Source organism: Gobius niger (genome assembly GCF_951799975.1).
Source record: "Gobius niger genome assembly, chromosome: 3".
Classification (NCBI taxonomy): Eukaryota; Metazoa; Chordata; class Actinopteri; order Gobiiformes; family Gobiidae; genus Gobius; species Gobius niger.
The window spans coordinates 23,829,190-23,852,954 of record NC_136854.1 but is presented as its reverse complement, the minus strand read 5'-3'; the positions used below and the strand labels follow the sequence as shown (position 1 = coordinate 23,852,954).

Sequence of the window (23,765 nt, the reverse complement as noted above, 5' to 3'; positions counted from 1 at the left end):
TAACCTATGCAGACACGGGGAGAACATGCAAACTCCACATAGAAAGGCCCCGTCCAGGTGGGAATCGAACCCGGGACCTTCGACTTGTGAGGCACAAGCACTAACCGCTGCGCTATAGTGCTCACTACATTAGCGCATCTATAGTTACCACTGGTACTGCCACTCTCACTACGAATACTTACCCCTACTATACTAACCCCTCTCTCATCTATAGTTGAGTAAGTTTCTCTTATAATGTGTAGGTTTATGTCTCTATGACTGTCAAACTCTCACTTAACACAAGTCATTCTAATCACAAATACTGAAGCCTCGTTTATTCTTGAAGCATTATCCTCTTTTTCTTTCTTTTAAATATTGTTTATGCCGTGTCAACCTTGAACAAAGTCAAGTATGTTGTTTGCACTGTTGACGTCTCCAAGCTCCTCTGCAGTTGATCTATGGGCTGAACCTTTTAGTAAAAACAATATCTCATTGTGAGTCTTATTATATTCTTAGTGTTCCAATTACGATTAGATTTGCAATTCATGAGGTCAAGATTCAGTTCACTGAGCGCATTTTAAGCACATCCGGGAGGATTTCCATTCACATTTGAGACTGATCGACTAATACAAGAATCACATGCACTTTATCTTCTTGTGTTTGGCGGCATAAAAAAAGAAAAAAGCTCCCTCAAGCACACAGAGTTCCCCAAGAAAACATTTAGACTGCAGATTATAAAACCAAATCGGCTCATTACATTTATTTTGTTATTTTTATTTCACGCAGATGTTGCATTTCTGTAGAAACCTGGGCTAAAAGTCGCTGGAGTAGGAATGAATAATTAGTGCTTATGCATCTGTCTGTGCAGCACGGCATATTTTGATGAGATTGTATTTATCCTCACAGTTTAATTCACACATTCATTTGACAGTATTTTTTTTTTCGCCTGAAGGTCATCACGCTGGATCTCATGCTATGCTCATTCTGCTGTGAATGAATGCTAACATCCGATTGGCCGGTTCTATTTTGAGACTTTTCTAACCAAATCCTCTGTTCTCTTTCCCCCCATCTGCGTCTCACGTCCCTCCCTCATCCTCTCTGCCCGCACTGTTATTTTCTGTGATTGCTCCATTTGTTTCCAACGACTCTGCATACAGACGGGGGCTTGTCTTTCCCCTTTTATTCTTCCTCCCTCCTGGTCTGACTCTCCTCCCTTCCTCCTTCCCTCACTCTCTCCCTCCATCCTGCTCTCTCTCTCTCTCTCTCTCTCTCTCTCTCTCTCTCTCTCTCCACACACTTCACATTACAGAAGCAGCATTACTTCGCTCCGTCGGAAAGGGAAAACACTATATTGTTTTTTTCTTTTTTTTTAATGAATATCAATTTTTCCCGATTCTTAAGCTGGGCTCAATATGTTTTATTTCCAGCTGGTGATCATGGCAGGGACCGTACTGTTGGCGTACTACTTTGAATACACAGACACGTTCCCAGTGCACGTCCAAGGGTTTTTCTGCTTCGACAAAGCCTACTCCAAGCCATACCCCGGGCCAGAGGACAACAGCAAAGCCCCCCCTGTCTTGGTCTACTCCTTGGTTACTGCCATCCCCACTGTGACGGTGAGTTTGAACTTTCAACATCCACAGGTCCCCGATGTCCCGATGGTTAACAACCACACTCAGCAGTAAGTGCGTTTAGCCTTTAGAAATCCATTTTTCTGTACGTTTCCGCATGTGCTGGGTATAAATGTAACATGGTTAGGGATGTGTGTAGGTGTGCATCCTCGTGGTCTCGCTGCTGACTGTTTGTGTGGATGTGGTGTAACCATGGAAACGGACACTATATTTGTCCTCCGTTAGAGCAGGCGTCGGAGATAGCAAGATAGAGTGCATATCAATTCCCCTGCATTTATTAAGTTATTTTCAATAGGATGGTGCTCCGACGGCATCTTTGCATATATTCTTAGCCGATATTAGCTACAGCAATTTGTAGGTCACGCTGACAGAATTAGCTGCAATCTAGTTCAATGTCACATAGTTGCATTGCCTTCAGTCTTATGTTAAATCAACCTGAGCTATTACTTCAGATGAAAAATGTATGTTTTGTGTGCATTTAGTAACACCTGCTATGTTCTTCCACAGTGGAGGCATTGTGGGAAATGCCATCACATTATAATAATCACTTCATTTGAAGTGGAACACTTAATTTCGGATAATCTTCTTATATCTTCTGTAGATTTTTTTTTTTTTTCAGTGTTCCTTATTAGTAATTCTGTTGGCTCCTCTGACATGGCTTACATTAATGACTCTCCTGATGCCAACCACTCCAATAATCCAGACTTGGGACCAGCAAAAACAAAACATATAAAAGATTATACTGCTTGTGACCCAGACTTGTTGAGGACAGAAGGTGGTTTTATTTGAGTCATTTAAATTCACGACACCAACTGTCATCAATATAAAACAACTTAAAACGCATGTGAGATTAATTGGTCATAAAATCTTTAAGTGTCTGCGTAACATGAAATACAAATACATGGGCTAAGAACCCTCAACAAGGGAGCGCTGTCTTTGCTCCTGAATTCTTGAATTTGTGTAGATGGATGCAGGCGTAGTTGTCTCATTCTTGTTTTGGCCTAATCTGAGTGCTAAACGTGGGCTGTGGGCATGAGAGGACCTGAGCGATGCAGAGTGGGAGCAGTGGGCCGTGCTTTTGCCTCAAGTGCTAAGTGTGTTTTTAAAAGTCAGAGCATCTGCGTTCTCCTCCACCTTGAGTTGTTTTCTGTAGCTGTAGCTTGTGCACATTTACATATTTCTCTGTTACCTGTTAAATTTTAGGAAAGGCCACAGCAAATGTGTGAGTTCCTGCTGATATTTAGAATGTTGGATGAATAAACCACCACAGGTTAGTTTGGTTTGTGCCACCTCCACACTCATATGAGTGATCCATGTAAAAAAAAAAAATCAAGTTAACATTTGACCCACCACTGCTCTAACAAGTGTTAGATTAACTCCAATCCCACATAACCTTGATCATGATTCTATTTGACCTTTCTCTTTGGTCTGGTGTAATTTCCCACCATCCTTTACTCTGCCCTTGCTGTCACGCTCTCATAGACGTAGGCAAAGTTGCTCTAACTTTCAACACTGTGAACTTCTCTATCATCTGTAATGTAGAGTGTATTTTAAGTTAAGGCTGCAATCGTTTAGGTAATTGATTCATCTGTTCATTATTATTTTCTGATTAGTCTTCATTAGATTGTGAAAGGGAAGGATAAAGGGATCTTATCTGTATAGCGCTTTCCATATGACACAAGTCCAAAATGCTTCACTGGGACAATTTTTGGTGGTTAGCAATGCATGTAGCCACAGCAGTCGACTGACGTACAGCTGCACAGATCTGCACCAACCCATGCTTTGACTTTTGGTTCGATGTAGATCAGTTTGTGCCTTTTGTATTACCTGTGTTTAAGTTTTATTGTGTATAATACACATATTGTTACTGTACCTGTACAGCACTTTGGTCAACTGAACTTACTTCACTCACTCACTCACTTACTTCACTCACTCACTCACTTACTTCACTCACTTACTTCACTCACTCACTCACTCACTCACTCACTCACTCACTCACTCACTCACTCACTTCACTCACTCACTCACTCACTCACTCACTCACTCACTCACTTCACTCGCTCGCTCGCTCGCTCACTCACTCACTCACTCACTCACTCACTCACTCACTTCACTCACTCACTCACTCACTCACTCACTTCACTCACTCACTCATTCACTTACTTCACTCACTCACTCACTCATTCACTTACTTCACTCACTCACTCACTCACTCACTCACTCACTCACTCACTCACTCACTCACTCACCACATGATTAAAAAAACAACTATGCTGCCTAAAGACTTCTCAATAGAGAATATTCACAAAGATCTTTCATAAGAAAATGTTGTATTATTCTTTTATTCTTGAACAGTTTTGACTTGAATACATAATGTAACAAAATACAGCGCAATGTAATATGCACAAAACAATGTCACAGGGATGTGACTTTGACTCTTTTAGATACACACTAAATAACTACTGAATACAAAGTCAGATAAGGCACTGCAATACATCACGAGTCTGAATATCTTATGCACAGATTTTGAGAACTCCCTTATCACACAGGTCCAGGCCTGACTCTTCATCTTCCTTGTGTCATCATGGTTTCTTGCCAGATACTGTGGCCTCTATCCACCATTGTAAGACGTCAAGAATTACTCACTGCTTCCCTTGTGAATGAATGGGAGAGTGACTAAGTGGCTATTGTCCGGGGTGTACCCCGTGTTATAGCACCACGTTGAAGAGGGAAGATTCCAGCCATCTGTGACCCCCATAACAGAAGGTGATGACTCAAATCACTACACTATGCAAAACAATCCAACGCCCTGGGAGTCACGCCCAATGCCAGAATCAGCTCATGTTGAAGTTTGTATGGCTGGATAGAGCCCAGTGAAGGGCAGGGTGGCAGATAGGAAGCGATCGCAGAGAGACAGCTTGTGTGGTACTTGGAGTGAGTGTTGCAAGTTTGAGAGCATCAGTGAAGGTAGGTGCGTGGGTGGATGACGGCGCTCTTCTCCTCCACTCACAACCTTCTGCGTGTAGGTGTGAGTTGGGAGTGTGTGAGAATAGAATTGACTGATGTAGAAGGTTGTAGCCACTCAAATTCCACATTGACTTCAGTGATACAGTATGCTGGACTTGCTGGACTGAGTTCTCTTATGTAGTTAGGGCTGTTAGTTCACATACAGAAACTCTGCCTGAACACAAAAGGTCACCCTAACAAACGGTCACCCTCTCTCACGATTGTTGGTCCGCCTTTAGATTTGATTAATTCGCTGTGGCATTATTTCAATAAACTTCTACAGTGTTACATTCATTTTTCACCAAGATCTTGTATTGAGGATGTGAGACTGTGACCTCTGCACAAAGCCTTCCAGTCCAGATCTTAGTCCAATGGGGTTAAGTTCTGGCCTCTGTGGCGGCCAATCCATGTGTAAAAACGATGTCTCATGCTCCCTGAGCCACTCTTTCACAATCTGAGCCTGGGGAATCCTGGCATTGTCATCTTGGAATATATGCCATCAGGGAAAAAACAAAACATTGCAATAACCTAGAACATTCAGAATGTTCAGGTGATCAGCTGATCTCATTCTTTGGGCACATAATCTAGACCTGAGTGATAGAGCAAACCTGTGTGATAACAGTTAATTCAATTTAATTTGGGAACTATATATTTTTTTATCCAATCAGCACTGTGTAGAACCTCTTTTACCAAAGCCGTGCCAAATGTGAATTGCCGAAGTGGCCCAGGTTGGAACAGTTGTAACCACCATGGAACTACAGTATTATAGAGTTATTATGTGTGGCCATATCTCACACATAGCATTGACTTTGACCTGGACCAAGGATTTTTAATGCTTAAACATCCCACTAAAAACAATTAGTCAGTTATTTACTGTTTTCTCTTTGGCTTCCTTCTTCCATACTCATAGTCAGGCTCGTATGCTAAGAGCCCAGAGAAGTGTTTTGCACAAACCATTCATCAGTCACTCACAGGCTACGCTGGGCCCAATCAGTGGATCAAATGGCAATAATAGCAGGCTTGCGACACAGGCAGCAGAGTGAGCCATAGAAATACAGTACACTGCTCTGCCATACTAGCGCACAGCCTCAGGAGAATTTGTCTGTGGAGTAAGTGACATTTTGACTGTGACTGCTTAGCCTGTTTATGTGGATAAGGAGAATGATGCTCAATCCTGCTTTTGCCCTGGAGAAGTCTGATGCTTAAATATATGCATTTGCAAAATGCACAAGCTGAGGATTTTGGTATGAGCAACAGTGTGAGTTTAGACATAATCAAGCGTAGCCAAAAAGAGCCAACGTGGATAAGAGTGGAATTATACTGTGTTAGTGAATATCATCTGGCCCTGATAGATTGTGTGACAGACAGGATTAAGATTTTTTTTTTTATCGGGAGAGGCTTCAGGAGTATTAAAGCTGTGTTTTTCTTTTCTTATTAAATCAATGCTGCAGCAAACCGCCGTTCTTAAACCAAATGACATCATGTAGAAAAAATAAGGTGCTACTAATGGTTGTGCAGCTGTGTGTGGCTCTTTGGATTAGACAGAGATGGTTGTTTTGGTAACTTAACTGGTTCAAAAGTCAAAAGTATCATCAGGACACACAATAATGGATAATAATTAACTGAATTAACTGTGAATATTAAAAATGGATAAATAATAAGTGTACAATTACATTTATTATTTTTCCATTTTTAGTATGTTTTATTATGCAAATAAATGTGAATAGCTTTTGTGTGAGTTGGCCAGTGTTTCCTTATCAGGGTACAGGCGTATGCATATTTAGTTTCTATTTATGCTGTAAATGGATAATGAATTTGAAATCTTTTCTACTATTATGTACTAAACTTGTAAAAGAATCAGTTCTCTCAATGTGTGGCAAAGGTTTATTGTTGTTTATTTCAATAACGCTTATGACATTTCCACTGCTCAATATTTATACTTTTGTAAATGATGTACCCTTGATTAGGAGCAAAGGCACCACACCAGGTTTGCTAATAAACAGTGTTTGCTCAAGCTTCATTCCTTCTCTGTGATTAACTATAGCTGCATGGGCTCAATTTTCACATCATGTTCTCTATCAAATCGAAACTATAGTCAGAGCACCATGGTTACATACTGTAACCACAACGTTCTCTATCGTTTCGAGACTATTACCCATCACCCAGTTACAGATTCCATATGTGCGGGGAGCTGGAAAGATAGTCTCGATGCAATAGAGAACCATGGTTACATACTATTACTGTAGCGTTATAGAAATAAATAAAAACTAGCAAATAGTTTGATGGGAACCGTCATTAACATGCTTAATTTGTACTATATTATGTTCATAAACTCATAATGTTCAGCCTTCTCATGAATATCCTTGCGCTTTTCTTATGCTAATCACAGATGTCATCTGTAACAAAAAAAACTAAATGCATCTGGCACATTCACACTATACAGGCCAAACCCTAGACTGCATGATTATAGATCATTTACATCTAGTATAATAAAAGACAATGAGCCCAGTATCATAAAAAACAAGGAGCACATGAGTGCAGCAGAAAACCAGTGTCCAAATAACAGACAGTGTAGTGGCCATATGCAAATGAAGCAGAAGTTTGCATAGTGTTAAGCCTTTGGCCAATCTTTCATGAATAATGGAGGCTCATATGACTGGCTGCCTAAAAAGGATTGGAGAATAGGCAAATCTCAGATCAACATCTACTGCATAAAGCAAAATAACACAAATTAAATCGGTGCTAAACAAAAAGTGCAGTGTAGTATTGTTTTTAAATGATTTGTACAAAGTATGAACACCAGTGTTTGAGAAAGGACCGTAACCTTCAATAGGGTTATTTAAGCTGGTGCATAAACCAGGCTACTCTTCCTGCAAATACCATGCAAATAAAAGATCATTGAACCAGGGCTTTTGACACATTAGCTATTTTAAATCAACAAGGGAATTGTTTTACATCTGATGGTTTTATTTGCTGTGGTGACCTATTAAAAAGGAGCTTAAATCAAAGAGGATCTGTTACCATTTTAGTCATTATTCAAACATTACTCGAGATGGCTGCTGGTATGCACACATTGATCACTTGTGTTTTATGAAATAACAAATAACAGAGCACATTTGTCATTACAGTGGCACTAGCTAAAACCTGCGAGGTTCCTAAAGGATAGTCATAGCTTTCCCCTTGCCTGTCAGTCACACCATCCATCCTGTTTATTTGTTATTGTACAAACATGAGTCTCATGCATTTACACAAGCCACAGAGGATTGCCAGTCCGTTGTCTCCAAGTCACAGTCACAGATACACTCTCTTTCATCCTGGCGTGGTGTGCCTGTTTTAGCGGAGGAACTAAATTGTTCCAATGCATGTTCAAAATATTCCCTATATTATATTATATTTTAAAATATAAATTGCAAATCATATCGCAAAACTTGCCAGACAATTGTAATGTTTTTTTGGGGGGTTTTTTCAGTCCTAAAAGTAACTGTACTTTAATCTTAGTCAGTAAGAGACAGTAAGATTGGGAAATTGCACATAATACGTAGAAGCAGCACCTCAGATTTCAGAACCATAACCCCTATCTCAGAGAAGATGGACAACTTAGATTTCATTTCCAGAAAGAAAAATCTGCTTTGTGTTTGTCGTAACCTAGTTTCTTCCTCCACAAAGACTTGGGAAAAGCCGCTTGGCCACAGTGCCGAGCATAAAGGCCGGATGATACAGAGAGGAGGAGATGGATGGAGCGTGAGTGGGTGATGCTGATGAGAGTGAAGCAGCTAAATTGTCATGGTAACCATCTTTGAGAGAGTTGTGTATATGTGTATGTGTATGTGTGTGTGCGTGTGTGTGCGTGTGTGGAAAGGAGCACAGCCATGTCAACAGATGTCATGTGATATTTGTGTACTATAATCCCCTTAAGGGCGTCTTTAAAACTGTTAACTGTCTTCATCAGAGACTTGCATTGAACATATTACATTTTGTAATACTGTACTAAGCTCATGATACATTTAATTTTCTTTTTCTTTTCTTGTGACGCCAAAGGTAATCTCGCCTTCCTTCTAGTCACATCGGCGGGAAAAAGCGGATAGATTTGCACACTCCCCCATAAGCTTGTGTTGCTTTTTATATTTTTTATGACGTCAACCTGCTCCTGCATCACCTGTTTCTCTTCTGTGCTCTCAGTAATACAAAGGAGCGAGTAACTGAATTGAGCTGGATGTCAGTATTTTTGATTATTGGCCTAGACTAGTGGCTTGTAACCTGTAGCATGTGTGTGATATATTACCAGAGCATCATTATTTGTTCTTAATTTGAATGATTTATTTAGCCATTTGCTTTTTTCCTTTGTTTTTTCAGAATTATTTCGGTTAATATCCCTGCTTCCTCCAGTGTGACTCAACAGCAGGAATAAATAAGATACATAGATGCGGGCAGAGGTCATGATCCCTAATAATTGTTATAATAGGGGTCGCGGCTCCAAAAGGTTGAAAACCACAAGCCTAGACAGTCGGAGTTTTATAGATTTTAAGTCTTTTTGGTCAGCTCATCTCTCAAATTTTACAGGCATTGCCAACTCGAAAGTGTTTACTTCTCAGGAAAATGCAGTTCAACCATAGACTGTAAAATTAAGAAAGTACTTATTGTGGCCTACGTCTTCCTGAAACCGTGAGGAAATGACGGCTGGAAGTTCCTGGCTCCAATGGACCTTCCATTGAAACTTTAATGTCCTTCTGTAAGTCGGTATTGAACGCAGGCTGGTCATTCTTACCTCCATGTGTTTGTCTTAACATGCGCAACAGAGTCGTAATTTTATCCTTTTACTATTTTCTTTTGAATAATTGAGCTGGCTTCATACAGTAAACCCAGCCAAATTGCTATACAATAGGCCAGGATGAATGAGAGTGTGTTTGATATTGTTGCCATTAAAATACAGACTTTTTTCTGAATCTGTGTTATTGTACTGTGGTATGAATGAGAATGAGAAAGACACTCCACTAATGGTCAGCGGGGTCTCATACACAGAAAAGGTATAGAAAACATTGAGAAGTGCTAAGGTTTGACCAAGGTTCGACACTGACTTCCCCAGTGAAGTGATTTGATACATTCAGCCTAAGTCACGTGACATGCCTTTACCCCCTTAAGCTACTTACTAACTATGGGACAGGTAGAGTAATTTCGTCTTACTACTTTACTGTTCCAGAATGTTTGCAGATTGTGCTCAAAACTCAATTGTTTGGTGCAAAGAAAAGGGAAAATGCATAAATGAGTGACTCCAGTCGACTCTTCAAGTTGATGTAGAAATGTATAATAGTCATTTGAAGCTGATACTGTTTCCACTCATGTGACACTTTGTCCTGCATAATTTTGGACTATTATTTCAAGGGTGCTTTTCATGTTCTGTTAGATGACACATTTTCTATTCTGCTTGATCTTTCTAACCTCCTTTAAAAAATTGGGTCATTGTTCTGTCAGACATCTTTTTTTGCACATGCATAGTTTGGGGGCAACTGGCACAAAAGGCAGAAATTGGCTGACAGTCACCTTGTCACAGAGGCAGGTGAATGAACAAGCCAATTAAAACCAACTCAACCTGCGGAGCCTCTGCCGTCACTCTTTCCCACAAACACTTCAGCTTTTCTCCTCAATTCAAACGCGTAATCTTTGAATTTCACTATAGAGTTGTCAGGGTTGAGAGGCTGCGCAGGAAATAAGTCTAGAGTTGTAGAGAGAAACTTTGAAACAGCTCTGTGCTGCAGAGGTTTACACTGTTATGATTATGTCAGTGGTGATAGATCTGTTGTTCAGTTTTATTATTATTTCTACTCAATGTGTTTGTTTTCTTCAACATCAACTATTAAAAACAAGGTGGAGTCCTGGATTTGTATATGTTAGTCATAGAAGTCCCAACTATCCACCATTTAGCAACACAGTGAGAAGTGTTTTAGACTCCTGACCTCGGCATATAAAAGCTCCGGTTTCTCTTCCTTTCACATGGTCAGCTCGGCCCATAGTGACACAGTGGCACGCTTGTTTTTGCAACAGATCAATACTTTATCTCATCTATGCAATTTTGTGGTACAACTTTTACGTTATAATGGGGGAATGAAGCCAAGCATGCCTTTTGAGGGTTTTTTATAGAATGTTAAGTGATCTATTATACTGTATTACTGCTAGTTAAGTAAAGTTTTGAAGAGAAAAAGCCTTGTACTCAATACCATTTTAATACCACAGTAAAAGACACAAATCAACATGTGGTAAACTGATATGATGATTTAATAGTCTATAGGCTTGAACTCATGAAGGCAAGGCAACACAACACACAAACACAATAAAAAAAAATACAATAAAAAGCAACAAAGCAAATCAATCGATGCAATTACATAAATACTGTATATACATATATGTATATATTCAAATTAGTTAAAATATGTTATATTGCCATAGGCAGCAGTAAATAAGTGCGTTTTCAACATGGACTTAAACATAGTCAAAGTTGAGGCCTGTCTCACGTCGTCACGGAGACAGTTCCACACAGTTTTGCTGCATGAACCTGAAACGCAGCTTCATCGTGTTTAGTCATGACTCTGGGAACCACCAGGAGACCCCTCCCTGTGGATCTCAAGGCCCAAGGTGGTTCATACTGCTGTAACATGTCCAAATGACCATGAAGAGACTTATACGTATATTCTCAGTATTGTGTGTGTTTCTGATCTGGTTCAACCCATCAAGACATGGTACATTGTTTGAACCTTATAATAAAATAATTTTACAGTTTGACTTTCATAGTATACAAAGTCCAAATATAGGATTTCATTAAGAATTTATTATCATCAAGCAATAATTATTTAGTCTGATGGTCAAAAACGATTAAGACTATTGTTATTTTTTAAAAGACTCGCAACCCACTGTCTGGTCCTGACCCACCAGTTGAAAACAGTATAGTATATGGTACATTTTCAACACAATAAAGAGTTTAATTTTGCCAGAGTAACTTGTAGCTGCATTGGCATTTATGTATAAGACGTGATGTGAGAATCAGAAATGATCAGTACAGATACTCAGATGCCGATACTTGCTGAAATTATCATCTAGTTTAGAGTCTAAACTTTAGACTGTACTTTTCACATTGATTAGTATCTGAGTATTGACAACCCTTTTTGTAACTACAATCAACACTTGATTTCTACCATTTCTCACAACAGTGTTACTGCTCCTGTCACAATAACTAAAATAAGATAGATTAACATACTAGACAGATATAAAGTACCATTATGTCGTGCCATTACATGCGTGGGAATAATATCTTACAAATGTGCACATGAATATCAAGGTGCAAAGTGAAGTCTTGTGAATGTTTAGCCGTAATGTTTCTCAAGTAGGAGCTGCCCTGTCGAGCCTCACACATGGACTTGGTAAAAGGCAGTGATTACAGTGTGCTGATTGTTTGTGTGAATACTGATTACTATGATGCATGAAGAGGGGGTTACTAAGCATTCACTTCTTCTCATTAAGCTCTATTGTTGTACGTAGTGGGGCACTTTAGTGGAGCTGTAGAAATTGGTAGAAATGTGGAAATTGAAGTTAAAAAAAGTATGGTTGATAATACAAGGTATAAAATATGTACATTGCCACGAAAGACGAGCAAATACAGTCAGTCTAGAAGATATTACAAAGAGAAATAATGAGCGTAGTATTAAGTGTATTTTCAAGTCGGCCTACTTAAACTACATCCATCATCATAAACTAAGGGCAACTACTTCATATTATCACTGCGAGGACTATCAACTTATTTATCTTGACTTCTGTTTCATTATGTACATTTGGGATGCCTTCATTTGTTCTAGTAAAACCAGTCCTGCCTACATTTTCAAGAGTATTAAGAAAATAATTAATAAATACAATATCAACCAAACCTCAGTACAACACACATAAAGTATGTCCAAAACAGTAAAATAAGCTTGATCTGTGACATGATGCAAACCAAAATATGTTAAAATCAAATATTGATTTGTGTCGTTGATCTCTTGGTTATTATGAAAAACATTTAGATGATACTGCTTGACTTTACCCTGCTGTGTTTTAGCAAATTCATCTTAGTTAAATTTCTTAAGTAAAATGTATGTTTAGCTTAAGAATTGACTGTGGTAAAATGTACAAGAAATGTTTATTTTCTTCCAAAATAATTAATAGATCTTTACGACCTATACCGTACATGACTTCTGTCAATGTACACAACTATTTCATATGACCCAATACTTACAGATAGTGAACAAAAGAAGGAGCAAATCATCAAAACAATTTATTATTAAAAAGAGCAACTCAAGTCCATTTCAGATCCAACATACAAAGCTTCTACTACGTTGTACTACTTTGGTGTGACACAGCCTTCCAGAGACAATCACGAAACTCTTGTTTCATGCCAGAGTAAAAATAATGCCAGATGGATCCTTTCTGTCTTTGTAACGAAATGGCTTCAGTGGCAACGTTTACATACAGACCAAAAATGTCATCATGATGTGATTTCTGGCGTTCTTCCTCAAAACTGAGCCATGGGTCGTTTGGTACCGAGTGAAAAAGAAACGAGAGTGACCCAGACCAGAACCAGGATGTTTGCGTCCAACCCCAACAGAGCTCGAGTTTGATCAGGAGTGTAATTGAATCAGAGTAGCACCCTACAGCTGAAAGTGTAACATGCATGTCGTTCCTGTGGTGTTCGTCGGCCTGCGCCAAGAGCACTTAAGCTGATCCTTCGCAATCTTATCACCTCAGTGCCTGGGCATAGGCGACACAGGCTGCCGCCTAGGGTACCATCTGCTGTAGGTGGCGCTGAATTGCGCTCTCTTCAACACTGAAGGTTTTCTGACACAACTTTGGAACAGAAAGCGATAGAGACTTGCAAACGACCCCTCCCTGGTCCTTCCACGCCTCCGGGGAGCTGTGTCACATCCACTGTGTGACTGGGCACCGGTCACACAGCAAATGTTGTTCTTTGCTCTTCATGAGTTGTGGCTAGATCTGCCTGTTTCCGTGAGATCAGGTCTTTTTAAGCTTTTTGAAGACGAGCTGTCAAGAGCTATTCCGCTCAATAAGGTTGAGAGTGACAAAACCATGGCCCTGAAAGCCCTGCAGTTGGATAAATGGGCCAACAGAAATAGTATGCAGCTCACTGGAGACAGATCTGTGGAGCACAGAATTCTGCTCTTTTGGTCTTGGGGGAAAGGAAGTCCCAGTTGCTACAACCACCAAATACCTGGGCTTCCTCCTCTGGGGACACGCACAGACCAAATGGTGAGGAAAGCTTCCAAGTGCCTTCACTTCCGGACTGTCTATAGCAAGACATGGCCTATAACAGGATCTATTGACCATCTACCACACCATGAGACCATGCTTGGTGTGTGGCAGTGTCATCTTAGTGGGGTGCAACAAAGGTCAGGCTGCACAGCTGGAGAGGGTGCAAAAGAGAGCTCTGAAGATCATCTCTAGAGGGGGAGCCACACCAGAGTTACCTACACTCTGCAGGAGAGACAAGGCTGCTGTGAAGAGATGGGCCACAGTGGACACCCGCTGCACCAATTGCTGCCTAAAACCAGAGCTCAGAGCTCCCAAGACTTTTGCACAGCGGTTCTAAGAGCTCTGAGTGCACTTATCGCTCTCAAAGATTTGGGCAACTTGCACGGCCAACAGCGGTCAGGCAGTACAATCAAGACCTGATCTTTATGAATGATGTTTTATTGATGATGTTGATTGATGTTTTATTGTAATTTATTACTAAAATTCAGTCTTTGACAGCAAGCATGAATTATCAAATAAATGTGAAACCTGCTGGGTATGCAGGTGTCTAAGTATTTTCCTATTTTTAGCATCAACACTTTTTAATGATATCTTTGCAGGACATTCTATGCAACTGATTGGCCATGCTTTTCTAAACAAAGATAAACTGAACCATAATGGGATATTTCAAGATTACGTTTTTAGTTTCCTTTGAAACAGATTTAGAAATGTCTTGCTACCATCAAATAATAAAATCTCTCCAGCAGCCACTAGCAACAAGCTAACAGCTCAGTACTTGCCCAAGATGTCGATATCCGACCTCTTGAACAAAACCATGCAGCAGTCAGCATTTCAACTAGATGGGATGAGAGAAAAATGTTATGTTTTTTTTTCTATATTAGCTTGGGGTATTAAATTAAAAAAAAAGCAAATTTAAAGGCATTTTGCCTTTGCTTTCATTTAGATTAAACATAAAGTTATGTTTTTTGTTTTTACAACAGTCGCCCTTTACACATGACTGACAACCCCTTTAAATAGATTTAATCTGGACACTAATTTCCCTCCACCTACTACCATAACTACTGCTATACTATTACTTCTACTAATACTAATACTACAACTACTGCTTCTGCCACTGTTACACGTGTGATACGGCTTCTTGTCAGTTCGTGGATCTTGTCCTCCACTGTTTGAATACATGACAGCCCTCATATTTCATATTCGTGCCAGTGCTGTTTGCCATACATATTATATGAGTAACCTACATCTATCAAAACTCGTGTCAGAACGAGGCCCCACCACAACACAGTGTGCACAGGCAGTTTATGGAATCAATCAAATGTATTTATAACACATTCAAAAACAACTATTGTTGATCAAAGTGCTTCATAAAAGGTCTATGGTCTGGCTCTTTACCTAATTCTTTTGTAGTAATGGCACAAAATGTCTTTACATTTTTTGTCCTCAGATTTATGGGAAAAACACTATGCATTGAAATATAAAGCATTTGTATCAATTTCATGAACTTGCAGGCTAGTTTTATAGCATTTCTGTGAAGAATCGGGATGGTTCAAATATGTTAGGAAAGTTAAAAATGAGATTGGTCCACAACTAACATTATAATAGCTTCTTCTTTCAGCTTCACAGCAAGAACATTTGTTTCCCGGGCCGGGGTTCTTCTCGTGCCTGTATGGATTTCCTCCGGGTGCTCCGGTTTCCCCTACCACTAAAACCATGTACTATAAGCCAGGATGAAAGAGAGTTTGTTAGTGTGAACAACAGATGGAAGTTTGCCCAAGGCTACTATCTGTGTTTGCATGCGTGTCCCATGTGAGTTTATTTGCATGCACTGTCCCAACCAAATAAACTAAAAGTTTAACAAAACAACTCAAAGTTTAACAAAACAAACCCAAGTAATTACTAATGTAAGTTTACAAAAGTACTTACTTAAATGTTGAGCAGTTTTAGCACAATAAGCCTTATTTATATTTTTGTAGTAGTGATGTTATCTGATATTGTGTGAACAATAAAGTATTGTGTGATAAAACTACATGTTAAATGTAGTACATGTACCTAAGTAGATATAACTTACTTATCACCTTAAAAATACGTAATCAATCAATCAATAAACCTTCGATGTTATATTGATTGAGGAGATATTAATGGAAATGCTGAAGCTGCTGTAAAGCTTGAGAGTGATCGTTACTGTCATAGAATTAAATGGGGGGTGTTAATGGGGTTTAAAGGCGAGGAATGTACATTAAAGACAAGCATAATAATAAAGTTATCTTTCCTGTTCACAGATCCTGATTGGGGAGGTGACCAGTTTCTTTGTCAAATCCGATGGGGCTCAGGAGAAGACCATCGTAACGGCCGACTGCTGTTATTTCAACCCTCTGCTTCGACGGATAGTGCGGTTTCTAGGTCAGCTAACATCCCTAACATCACACCACCAAAGCCATAACTAGTTAAACCAGCGGTGTATGTAACTTGACAATGACGACATTGTTTGTTAGTGTTCATTTCGGCTAATTTCTCTCTGAAATTCTCTCAAAAGGAAAATCATATTAACAGATCAGGAAAAAAAAGGCCTCACAAACATTTAAATTAATAATGTATTCTTATTTTTAATCATCCATGACTTGAGAACATAGCAGCAGCTTTGACAAATCACATTCTTGCAACTTAGGAATACTACTTTTGGTTGCCATATTTTGAAGTTAGTGTCACTGTCAAAAGCATTTTCTTTGCGTCTTGCTAATACTCAACATACAATTAACATGAGATCCTTGCCCACAATTCTTTTTCTCCAGGTGTCTACTCCTTTGGCCTTTTCACCACTACCATCTTCGCCAATGCAGGTCAGGTGGTGACGGGAAACCAAGCCCCGCACTTCCTGACCACGTGTAAACCCAACTACACAGCTCTGGGTTGCCAGTCTCCTCTGCAGTACATTAGCGAGCGGCGGGCGTGCTCTGGCAACCCTTACCTGGTGACCTCTGCGCGCAAATCCTTCCCCTCCAAAGATGCAGCCCTAAGCTTCTACTCGGCTATATACACTGTTGTAAGTACAATGCAATTGCAACATTTATTTTACTGAACAATTTCAAAACAGTAAGTCACATCAAATTAAAACAAAAACTGTAAGCAATTTGTTTTTTCATGTGATTGTCTAAAGACGTGTCTTTTAAAATTTAAAATCAGGATCAAACAATTAAGGTTAGGAAAATGTACTAAAACTGCACTTTTGCTCATTATGAAGTTATAGTTTGTTTTTGTTTTAAACTTGGTTTGCAAAAAATCTGTAAATCTCAGGCAGATTCTTAGTATGATATGAGTATTGTATTACCTAATATTGCAAAAACAATATATTGGGCAAATTGGGACCCTTAAACCCAAAACTCAGTTTTTCCCTCTTTGTTTTCAGATGTATGTGACTCTGGCATTTCGGACAAAGGGCACACGTCTATCCAAACCAACACTGTGTTTGGTGCTGCTGTCGCTAGCTGCTCTTGTGGGGGTTGTGAGAGTTACTGAACATAGAAATCATTGGAATGATGTCCTGGCTGGGTTTGTCACCGGAGGAGCCATTGCAGCATTCTTGGTAAAATCCAAATAAAAAGCATAAACTTAAATCCACATTGTTCTCATTCTGGCAGGTTGTTTAATGTAATATCACTTCTCTACACCAGGTGTCATGTGTGATCAACTACTTTAAACAGACTCAGACTGCGTCATCAGCCCCGCCAGCTCCACAGCGCCCAGATCCCCCAGCCGGGATACCCCTGCTCAGTCTGCCCCGTGTGGAGAGTCCACTCGAAAAGTTAAGTGGCCTCCAGGTAAGGGGAGGGATGCCATATGAAAAACTGGACAGACTACATAGACTGTGAGATTAGGTAATCTAATCTGCTGTTTAGTTCTTTTATGTTACAACAAGTTCTTTTCTTTTTTGGTTTGGTCCTATTATTCATTTGGTTACCTAGATTTTGGACTCATGAGTATTAAATGTTTCTTGGCTGATGAAATCTCTCTCTCTCTCTCTCGTAGGCTCCAGGGTTACCGTATTCTGAGATCACATGACCCTCAGCCAACTCAGAGTGCCGCCCCTCCCGACGTACTCCTTCCCTCACGACGTTGCCTCACCAGCGCAGTCTAGACCTGCCCCCTCCATGCCCCGCCCACCCTGAAGGACGACACCCACTGAGACGAGTAAAGTCCACTCAGGTGTGAGCATTTACCCCGGGACTAAAGAGGAAAACTGTGATCTGCTTTGGTGCACAGATACCACACCTGAGTCGCCTGTGTTCACTGTTATAAAAGTGAAGGCTTGTCCAAGCCGACGTTATGAAGCAATACTATGTCCTCTTTCTAGTCCTTTTTTACCAAGACTCAGCCGTTCACCGACCGGCTGCTGATATCCTGTTAAAACACTGGAAAACACGAGGTTAATGACCAGTGGCTCATCTTCAAAAGACGTTTGTAACTCAGGACCACTGTGTGGAATCGCAGAGTCACAACACACTTGTGTTATCTAAGCAGGTACTACTGAACTTATCTGGACTGTTCTCTCTTTTTTGAAAATTACAAGACTCTGTCAAAGAGGGAGGCACTTCGGTAGATGAAAGCACAGCTGAACCAGTGGAGTACAGTGAACTGTTTGAGATACACATTGATTAATTTCTGTACTGTCATTGATTTAAATATTTCTATGAATGAGAGTCTGATATACCACATTTTTGTGGCACAGGTTTATCTATCTAAGAGAAGTACACCAGGTTGCTATCGACTAAACAAAAAGCTCAGATATTATAGATGTTTATGTCTGTGTCCGCTCTGTGAAATACACACAGTTCATTTACATTACTGTTCTGTTCTATTTCTGGAGATTTAGGATATATATTATAATATATTATATGTGCGTAACATTTTTCCTTTTTCCAAATGCAGTGGTTAATTTGCAGCACACCTTTTATTTGCTAAATATCTATCTGACGTATCACACATTTCCTCTCAGTTTCACATATTTGTACAACCTTGGAGCTATGTATAGTGAACAATGTATGGATTTCTTTACATATTATATCCACAGTACAATTATTTGTACATGAAATACACAAAGCCACCAGAAATGTTCTATTGGAGTTGTAACATGCTCATAAGGAGGTTAGGTGCACAGTGGGGAGCGGTGAAGAGTGACAACACAAATTTCATAATATGAAGAAAATGGGAAATTCTCTTTTACAGTGTAAGAGTTTGACTGTGTGTTTATAGAGATCTGTGTGTTTGAAGTGAGTACACACAATGGCAGCGTAACTGTTAATTTGTCAATCTGTTTCCTCAGTTAAGCTGTCAGAAAGAGCTGCTATAATTACACACTGCTGTGACTTCAGGCCTTCAGATGACCCGTTAGGGCCTGTTATAGCACATTGGCTCTGACGTTATCTTCAGTTTAATATATTTTCATTTGAATTTTTGTAAAGACACTGAGGACTCCATAACTGTCCAAATATTGTTATTTTCATGGTCAGATATCTGTTTTGTATTTACTTGGAAAAATAAATCATAATTAACCTTTATTTTTGTTGGTTTGTTAATAACTACAAATAACAAATCCAGATGGTACAAAATTTGTTCATGATACAATATATGTGCATGTGCATATATGTGCACGGAAACAGCAAGCAGGAATTTCCATTCATTTTTGACACTCTTGTGACATATGTATACAAATATGCATATTGTTCAATTAAATGTAGCGTACATCCAACAAGTTTACCCACGATGCCTGATAAAGGCAGTCAACTTGTGATCAAGTGCTGCCACATAGTGGCAGTTACACCAAATACCAATCTGGCTGTATGCAATCTAGAAAATAAGACCCTTAAGTGTACTCCTGTGTGTTGAATTAATAAGCAATAATATATATTGCTTTTATAGAAAATCGAAGCAGTATGCCTCAATGAACGCAAGATGGCAGCATTGACCATGCAACGCTCTAAAAATGTTCAATGAGCTCGTCACTTTTTATTATCAATATAATTGAAATATTTTTAAAACGGTAAAACAAAACAATGTATAGCTTAGCTTAGCCAATGTAATTGAAATATTTCTACTTTATTATTAGGCGTCTCTCTTCTCTTCTCTCACTCTCTCTGTCTTTTTCTTTTCTCTCCCCCCTCTCTCTCTTTCTCTCCCCCCTCTCTCTTTCTCTCTCCCTCTCTCTTCTCTCTCTCTCTCTGTCTTTCTCTGTCTGTCCCCTCTCCACTCTTCCTTCTTTCTCTCTTTCTCTCTCCCCTCTCTTCTCTCTCTTTCTCTCCCCCTCTCTCTTTCTCTCTCCCTCTCTCTTTCTCTCTCCCTCTCTCTTCTCTCTCTCTGTCTTTCTCTCCTCTTCTCTTCTCTCTCTCTCTCTCTCTCTCTCTCTCTCTCTTTCTCCCTCTCTCTCTCTCTCTCTCTCTCTCTCTCTCTCTCTCTCTCTCTCTCTCTCTCTCTCTCTCTCTCTCTCTCTTCTCTCTCTCAATTGACCAGCAATTGACCAGCATCCCCGCCCTCTTTTATGGTGCTTTTTACGTTTGTCAGTCTCGTTAATGACAAGGCACGCTCAAACCACACTGACTCATACGCACTCAAAGACAGAACTCCGTGCGCGTTCTCAACAACATTATCTTTTCCGGAAATTGCTTCTCAAGCGCAGCCGGAGCCCCATTAGAAAAGAAGAGCTCTACGCTGTAACCTTTTTAAAAAGCCATTAGTGATGCACCTGCCTCTCTCTCTCTCTCTCTCTCTCTCTCCCTCTCTCTCTCTCTCTCTCTCTCTCTCTCTCTCTTTCTCTCTCTCTCTCTCTCTCTCTCTCTCTCTCTCTCTCTCTCCCTGTTTCTGTGTGCTATTTGTCTCTCTTGTTAACACTGACACACACATCCTGATTGCTACCGCTCCACCTCACGGTTTTCCAACACCAACTGACTCACCACAAGCATCCTTCCTCTCCAATTAGGCTGGGCATCACTGGCATTTGAAAGTGCAAAGAAACACTCAATTTAATAATTTACGTACGTTAATGGCTTTTCACTTAAATCATTGCATTGACAGGAGTAATTCTCTCTCCATAAAGACAAGAGGAAAATAAATTAATCTTTATAGCTAGTGGATGTCATGTCATGCCAGGGGATAGCCCTGGAGAGGCTCACAATTACGAATTTGATAGGTGAGTAGACAAGTAGAGCTTATTGTCAAATAAGGTGTAGTTTAGCATCCTGTGGGAGGAAAATAAAAATGTATCTATTCACTTTTGCAGGTATAATTTTATTTAGGCTTATGAATATCATAAATATCTAACACTTGGTTAGATATTTATATTGTTTTTATTGGTCTTTATTAAGAACAAAGTACAGATAACGTCCAGTGAATAGACTACTGTATTTCATATTATAGACTAAATTTCACACAAAAACAAGATCATGCTGTGGTTATCTCTCTATGTGTTCGGAAAAGGCAGAACAGAACCAAGTTTGCTTACATTGGGATCAATATCTGTGGCTCACATGACAAGTTATATGAAAAAATTAGGTCTGGAGGATGGATGGAGCTCATCTTATTATTCATTTATTAACACAATCAAGATCTAAAAGTATCTATGTATTTCAGTGTATTCTATTAATTTTGCTCTCAATTTTCATGGGAAGATCTCAAAGACAAAAAAACGTTTTCTAAATACACAATAGACCAATTTCTCTACAATAAGCTGTCTATGGCCTCACAACCGCAGACCACGTGTAACCACATCAGGCCAGGACCTCCCAATCCAACATGTTCACCTCCAAGATTGTCTGAGACCAGCCACCCGGACAGCAGCTGCAGCAATTGGTTTGCAAACCAAAGAGTTTATACACAAACTGTCGGGAACCATCTCAGGGAAGCTCATCTGCATGCTTGTTGTCCTCATCAGGGTCTCAACCTGACTGCAGCTCGCCGTTGTAACTGACTTGAGTGGGCAAAGGCTCATATTCGATGGTGTCCTGCAAGATGGAGAGGGCAGAGGGCAGACAGCGTGTGTGGGGTCAAGTGGGTGAGACATTTGCTGACATAAATGTTGTGAATTGTAAGGTCCATAGGCCAGCGTATGTCATGAACACAGGTGCATTTTAATCATGGCATTTTGAATTTGCAGAGATACTGTGACGAGATCCCGAGGCTCATTGTTGTGCCATTCCTCCACGACCACCGCTTCATGTTGCAGCATGATAATGCATGGTCCCCCATGTTGCAAGGATCTGTGCATAGTTCCTGGAAGCGGGAAACATCCCAGTTCCTCCAATATCCAGCAACTTTGCACAGCGAAGCCACAATTGACAACCTGATGAACTCTATGAAGGAGATGTGCTGCACTTCCTGAGGAAAATCGTGGTCACTCCAGATACTAGCTAGTGTTCTGATTCAAAAGGCACAACATGACTGCTGTTGTTTTACTCAAAAGCTGATGAAGCAAAATGGATCTCATCAGAATAGCAAGAATTACTATTAAGAATCAGTAATATCTCTCTTGGGAACCAAACAAGAACCTTATAACTATCCACAAAGCATCCAATATTATACTCATGATGCTGGGCAACAATTATATGCGTTATTAAGTATATGAACTTCTTTGTACCAATCCAAACATACCAGCAGCCATAGCATATGTTTTTATTTACAAAGCTAGGTGAGAAAATGTTTCAATACTGATGGCAACCTTTATACCAATAATGATTTTTCTAACTTGCAAATTAGAGGTTGGGACTCAAACCCAAGGAATACATAAACCTGATTGGCGATCATGTCATGAATCAATTATTAAGCTTGAAATGTATCCTATAATGTTTAGTGATGTGTCTTTTTTTGCATTTGTTTATGTGTTTGAAGTCTTGTCATGAGCCCAAGGACCCATCTCCAGACCTTGAGCAACAGGTGCATGGTCAGGACTATGGAGTACCAAACTGGGAAGTGATACTGTAAACAACTTGAATACATTCTGACCACAAGAGCTAAGAAGAAGCTTCAGTGAAATAGAAGCAAAACATCTACACTTCAACCTAACCCAGTGCAGTCGACAATTGAAGCTTCACTACGACAAAATGGAGGTTATAGGGTTGATGGGGGGGGATGCAAAAGACCTTCCTGTGGGACAAGAGACACATGCCACTGCAGTGCCATTGGAGATGGTATGGAGCAGTGGACACAGGAACAGCAGAGGACTCTTCTTACGATCTTGAGTCAGGATCATAGCGGTACCTGCTGTCAAAGTCTTTACTGTGTATGTTTGAGGATGAACAGGGATGAAACTGAACCACCTAAATTAAAGTAAGTTGACAGCGCACGCAGAAAGATAACAAACCGTGGACTATCAAAGATTTCATTTGAATCGAGAAGAGTGCATGTATAAATGAAGGTGCTTTTTTTCCATAGAGCACAGTACAAACCTGTATTTTATCACATTCCAAACAAAACAGCCGCCCCGGGCTAATAAAAATGTACTGTCTGTCATAGTAAATTACAAATATTGGTCTTCGCTGTGCTGCAGTCTCCTGATTATGCTCAGTGGTCTGCCTCTGACGATTATAAACCCATTAACAGTGTGTGTGTGTGTGTGTGTGTGTGTGTGTGTGTGTGTGTGTGTGTGTGTGTGTGTGTGTGTGTGTGTGTGTGTGTGTGTGTGTGTGTGTGTGTGTGTGTGTGTGTGTGTGTGTGTGTTCGGACAGCTGTTTTGCATGTGTTAAAATCCCTCTCCAAAAAAAAAAAGGCTAAACTAATTATATGTATTTTGCAGCATGCCATAGGAGCAGTCCACTTCTATATGGTCTCAATATGAAGGACGATATTGGATACAGAACCGTAGAGACTGGATTAGGT

At 39.9% G+C, this 23,765-nt stretch overlaps 1 protein-coding gene across 3 annotated transcripts in view; it reads left to right on the top strand.

The window, feature by feature from the left end:
- Positions 1-18,102, top strand: part of plppr2b (phospholipid phosphatase related 2b) — a 35,745-nt gene extending 17,643 nt beyond the window's left edge. Inside the window, exons 3-8 of one of the 3 annotated variants that reach the window (XM_079553040.1) lie at positions 1,407-1,595; positions 16,187-16,307; positions 16,697-16,947; positions 17,311-17,487; positions 17,576-17,779; positions 17,931-18,102. In XM_079553040.1, the coding sequence (XP_079409166.1) occupies positions 1,407-1,595; positions 16,187-16,307; positions 16,697-16,947; positions 17,311-17,487; positions 17,576-17,773 (936 nt within the window). In that variant the 3' untranslated portion in view covers positions 17,774-17,779; positions 17,931-18,102. The remainder of the gene's footprint in view (positions 1-1,406; positions 1,596-16,186; positions 16,308-16,696; positions 16,948-17,310; positions 17,488-17,575; positions 17,780-17,930) is intronic. The other 2 variants (XM_079553041.1, XM_079553039.1) reach the window with 2 other exon arrangements.
- Positions 18,103-23,765: the final 5,663 nt, after the last annotated feature.